Source organism: Limulus polyphemus, unplaced genomic scaffold, assembly GCF_000517525.1.
Source record: "Limulus polyphemus unplaced genomic scaffold, Limulus_polyphemus-2.1.2 Scaffold765, whole genome shotgun sequence".
Classification (NCBI taxonomy): Eukaryota; Metazoa; Arthropoda; class Merostomata; order Xiphosura; family Limulidae; genus Limulus; species Limulus polyphemus.
In genome coordinates this window covers 101,293-106,266 of record NW_013666375.1, presented here as the reverse complement: position 1 = coordinate 106,266, position 4,974 = coordinate 101,293, and the positions used below count along the sequence as shown (strand labels likewise).

Sequence of the window (4,974 nt, the reverse complement as noted above, 5' to 3'; positions counted from 1 at the left end):
GGGCACCACGTGTATGGACATTGCATACCTACATACAGAATTCCACAACTACATGTTGTCAAAAGACTGCTCTCTAGTTTAATTTCAAATTAATATATTTGTTTTTCACAAATTGATAATTTGGCATGTCTAAAAAGTCCTTAGTGTATTTTGTTCAGTACAGCTACATTCGTTTCCATACGAAATTAATTCAATTCATGTTTGCATTTAAAAACACAAAACTAAATAAACCTTATAACCAATATATTTATGATAGGAAAAACCCGTAATCGCAACATAACTTATGTTTGATACTATACACACAGATACGACTCAGTGGATCACTGGTAAGCTTGTCGCTTATACTACAGGTGGGAACAATCCACACAACCCATTATACTCCACTTCTTTTAATTCACAAATAATCAAGTTTTAAAATTTCTTAGAATACGTAAAATATTATTGATAAGTACCAGCATTCTTTAAAAGGTAAATTAAATAGAACACTTTGACAATGAACCCGCTAATAACTAATTAATGAAAGTTACAAATATCCGATGGTATATGCACTATATATGAAACATTGACGCTGTCAAAACTAAGGATAAAACTCTTTATAAAGCGAGTCTAGAGTTAATAACTACAAGTGCCCAAAATGCACAAATGATTTAACCTAATTTATATATAATACGAATACATAATCAGTGGCGAAATCTGGGTACCTTTGAATGTACTAGAGCTCTGCAATTTGTCTAAATCTTATGTGTGGAACACACCAAATATATTTTAATTCAGCCTTGATAAAATTATCTAACGTCGTTGGCTATACATTTACCAATTGCGAAGTTAGAGTTATTGGGGAAGAGCAAACTATTAATTATTGATTATAATGTAACGTTTAGTGACAGTTGGAGTAGAAAAGTCTCTAATTTATTTTTCCAATATATATATATATATATGCAATTAATAACTAGAAATTCACAATTACAGCAAACAAATAAAAAACTGAGATGAAACATTGAACAGTTTAGAAACAGACCCATGTTATGACAAATATACCAAGTATTTAATTTTTGAGTACCCAACGTTTGCTGTGGTAAAAAATTCTTTTTCAATAATGACCCCGTCATCTAGTCCATGGACGAGCTCGTATTCCGTCACTTTATCCTCTCGTGTCACTGGACGAGCCTAAGTGATAGCAATTAGGTTTAATCAGTCATCAGTTCTCGCGCCATATTTATTAACATACTTTCTTTAAGTTCCACGTAGTTCACAACACAAGGTACTTTAATACGTTTTTTTGAATAAATTTTATACTTATTGATACATTCAAAATCTTAAATTCTTCGAAATAGAAAATTAAAATAATGTTACGTCAATAAATGTTTCCATTTAAAAAAAATCAAATCTGTTGCTGAAATATATTTTTACAACTTGTTCTAAAGAGGTTTTTCATTTCTGACATTAATATTTTAAATGAAAAAATAAGCAAATAAAGGCATAATCTTATAAGTCAGTAATATATAGAAATGCTCGTTATGCCCAATATTAATTAATTTCTCAGTATAGGTTTACAATGTGAAAGTCCAAACTTAACTAATGTATTTATCCACAGGAATAACACGCATAAGTAAAATCAAGATAGTCCCACTTACCAACATTAAATCAAAGTTTCGTCAGTCACGTCATGACGTATATCTTTCACACCCACTTAACAAAAAGTTAAAACAGAAAAAACAAACCCTGCCTTTTGGGAGCAAGAAAACGGATATTTATAATTACTTTAATGGCTGTAATGCAACGGTACACTGTATTTGTATTTATTACTTTAATGGCTGTAATACAACGGCACACTGTATTTGTATTTAGTATTTATGGCAAAATTACTAAGACTACCTCTCACCGTCTCTTTAATTTGAATTATTAAAGAGAAGGGTGACAGCCAATGAGCAGCACTCTATCGTCCACCATTCATGCTAAAGAATTGACTGACATTCTTATAACGCAACCTCAGGTGAAGGTGTGGAGAATACTTTGGGATATCGCACGAATTCGAATCAGCCATGAAGTCTAGAGCTCTATCACAGGATCAACCTGGGCTCTGGTTGTAATGCAGTGTTGACCTGCATTTTAGGTAACTGATGGGCGCTGTATAAATGTGTTAAACAATGAGGCCGCTCAGAATAAATTATTCCTTAACAGTATTACAACATAAACACTTTTCGTACGAATAAAGTCCGCTGTAAATTATTTATCAATCTAAGTCTTGTGATACTTACACTATATGCATGGTTCAATCAACCACTGTTCACATTATTCATCACCTAATATGCTACAGATATTAAAATAAATGGTCATTTCATATAGTCCAATAAATGTCAGGTTCTTCCTCTTATTTTTTTTTCTGAAGTCAAATTATATCTCTGCTTTTTATCTGTCTGTCAGATACTTATAGCCAAGTCAAGGTGACACAGTCTAAATATCAAACTGTTACCAACAGAACGACTGGACGCTGTTGATTTTAGGTTAGATTTTATTAGATGATCAAATATCTTTGGTTGCTTTTAATTTTCTGTTCTACATGTCAGTTCAAATTGTTTGAAGTGGTGTTACTCTTTCAGGCTGTTACTGTGTAACTGGCTTAGTGGACATGTTGTCAGACCTTAAGGATAAGTATTATTTTATACACGTGGATACTGTATAACTGGCTAGTGGACGTGTTCTCAGACCTTAACGATAAGTGTTCTTTTATACACTTGGAGACTGTATAAGTGGCTAGTGGACGTGTTCTCAGACTTTAATGATGTTCTTTTATACACGTGGAAACTGTATAAGTGGCTAGTGGACGTGTTCTCAGACCTTTACGGTAAGGGTTCTTTATACACGTGGAGACTGTATAACTGGCCAGTGGACGTGTTATCAGACATTAACGCTAAGTGTTCTTTTATACACGTGGAGACTGTACAACTGGCTAGTGGACGTGTTATCAGACCTTAACGATAAGTGTTCTTTTATACACGTGGAAACTGTATAAGTGGCTAGTGGACGTGTTCTCAGACCTTAACGGTAAGTGTTCTTTTATACACGTGGAGACTGTATAACTGGCAAGTGGACGTGTTCTCAGATTTTAATGATGTTCTTTTATACACGTGGAGACTGTATAAGTGGCTAGTGGACGTGTTCTCAGACCTTAACAGTAAGTGTTCTTTTATACACGTGGAGACTGTATAACTGGCAAATGGACGTGTTCTCAGACCTTAACGATGTGTTATTTTATATACGCGGAGACTGTACAACTGGCTAGTGGACGTGTTCTCAGATTTTAATGATGTTCTTTTATACACGTGGAGACTGTATAACTGGCCAGTGGACGTGTTATCAGACCTTAACGATGTGTTATTTTATACACGTGGAGACTGTATAACTGGCCAGTGGACGTGTTATCAGACCTTAACGATGTGTTATTTTATATACGCGGAGAAACACCTAACCTCTTCATATCCCATGCCACATCACGAAAGTTTAAAGAACTTACGTTGTCTTGGGCTTTAAATAGTCCACCGGATCACACACACACACACACAAAATATAACAGGGAAATATGATGAACATGCTTTAGTTTATAAACAATATAAATAAATAAATAAATAGTCCACGCCAAGTTGATAGTAAAATGTTTTGTTTGTGATTTAACACGATTGGTGTATAGAAAACGACACAGACTAATTTGACCCTTTGAAGAGATACAGAATTGATACTTGTTATCAGTAATTATGTTTCACTCAGAACTCGATATCCTGAAAGTTTTATTTGTATCTTCTATGATACACGTCCCACGGTGGGATAGTGGTAAGTCTACATAGTTAAAACGCTAAAAACAAGGGTTTTATTACCCGCGGTGGGCACAGCAGATAGCACAATCTGGTTTTGCACTACAAAAAAAAAAAGATACAAAATCAGTTGGTCATCGAATATGTTACTGGTATTGCTTCCAACCTATTCCAGGACTCTGATTTCATTGACAAGAATGATGGCGATGAATAAATGATAATAATGTAGATTAATTCAAATCCCTGTAATTTAATACGAAGCTAAGGTTTCTTTGTAATAGAACAAATTTACACAAGTAACACAAGCAACGTTTTCCTTATCCATTATGTAGTACGTACCGATATATCATAAGTTACTAGATGGGTTGATGTCTATTTCGAAAATTGTAATGAAAGTGATTAGACTTACGCATTAGTGTATTATAATATATTTCCAAACTATTAAATATAATTCGAAAATATTTAAGTATTCTAACTACAATGTCTTGCTTTTATTTGCACTCGATTGTTTATCGTTGTTCGTATGTTAACTTGCGTCAACGTTACTTACTTGTAGTAGATATACTTGGCCCTCATTTACAGCCCATTCAATGTCTCGTGCACTTCCAAAAGCTGACTCAACCTAATTAATAAAGGAATATTCAAAGCCCAAGTATTAATGTATCACTAAAAATATAACTTCTATTTCATTAATATCACCTATTTATCATTTTCGCACCATTAAATTATTTTGTCTATTTTTTTTTCGTATCTTCGAACCATTAAAGCTCTAGGAAAGCCCTATACAAGAACTAAGAGTAAGTTGTTTAATTCTATATTCTATTTGATATAAAGTTTACTAACATAGAAACTGTCTTACTAATATTCCAAGCCTTCCAAGTTTCTCTATATCTACAGTAGAGAGGCAACATTTCTCGGAATCAGACTGAGAAACTTCACTTTCAAGCGTACCACCTTTCTCTAGAAGAATATACTTTATTGAGCAAAGATTAAATATATCAACTATATTTAGATAATCGCATTCAAAATACCGAAAATGTTAGTTAAATGTAGAGAAAATAACATATAAACTATAAGGATTTAGTAACAGAAAAAAAAAAAAAGGTTTGAAATGCATTTAGGAGGTTTTAGGGATTACACAAAGGAAATTTGAGATTTTTGAGAT

General features: G+C 33.2%; 1 protein-coding gene across 1 annotated transcript in view; it reads right to left on the bottom strand.

The window, feature by feature from the left end:
• Positions 1 to 4,974, bottom strand: part of LOC106460401 — a 122,238-nt gene that overhangs the window by 35,845 nt on the left and 81,419 nt on the right. Inside the window, exons 21-23 of the mRNA XM_022387115.1 lie at positions 4,669 to 4,769; positions 4,360 to 4,431; positions 1,061 to 1,167 (exon numbers count right to left, since the gene is read on the bottom strand). Of these exons, the coding sequence (XP_022242823.1) occupies positions 1,061 to 1,167; positions 4,360 to 4,431; positions 4,669 to 4,769 (280 nt within the window). The remainder of the gene's footprint in view (positions 1 to 1,060; positions 1,168 to 4,359; positions 4,432 to 4,668; positions 4,770 to 4,974) is intronic.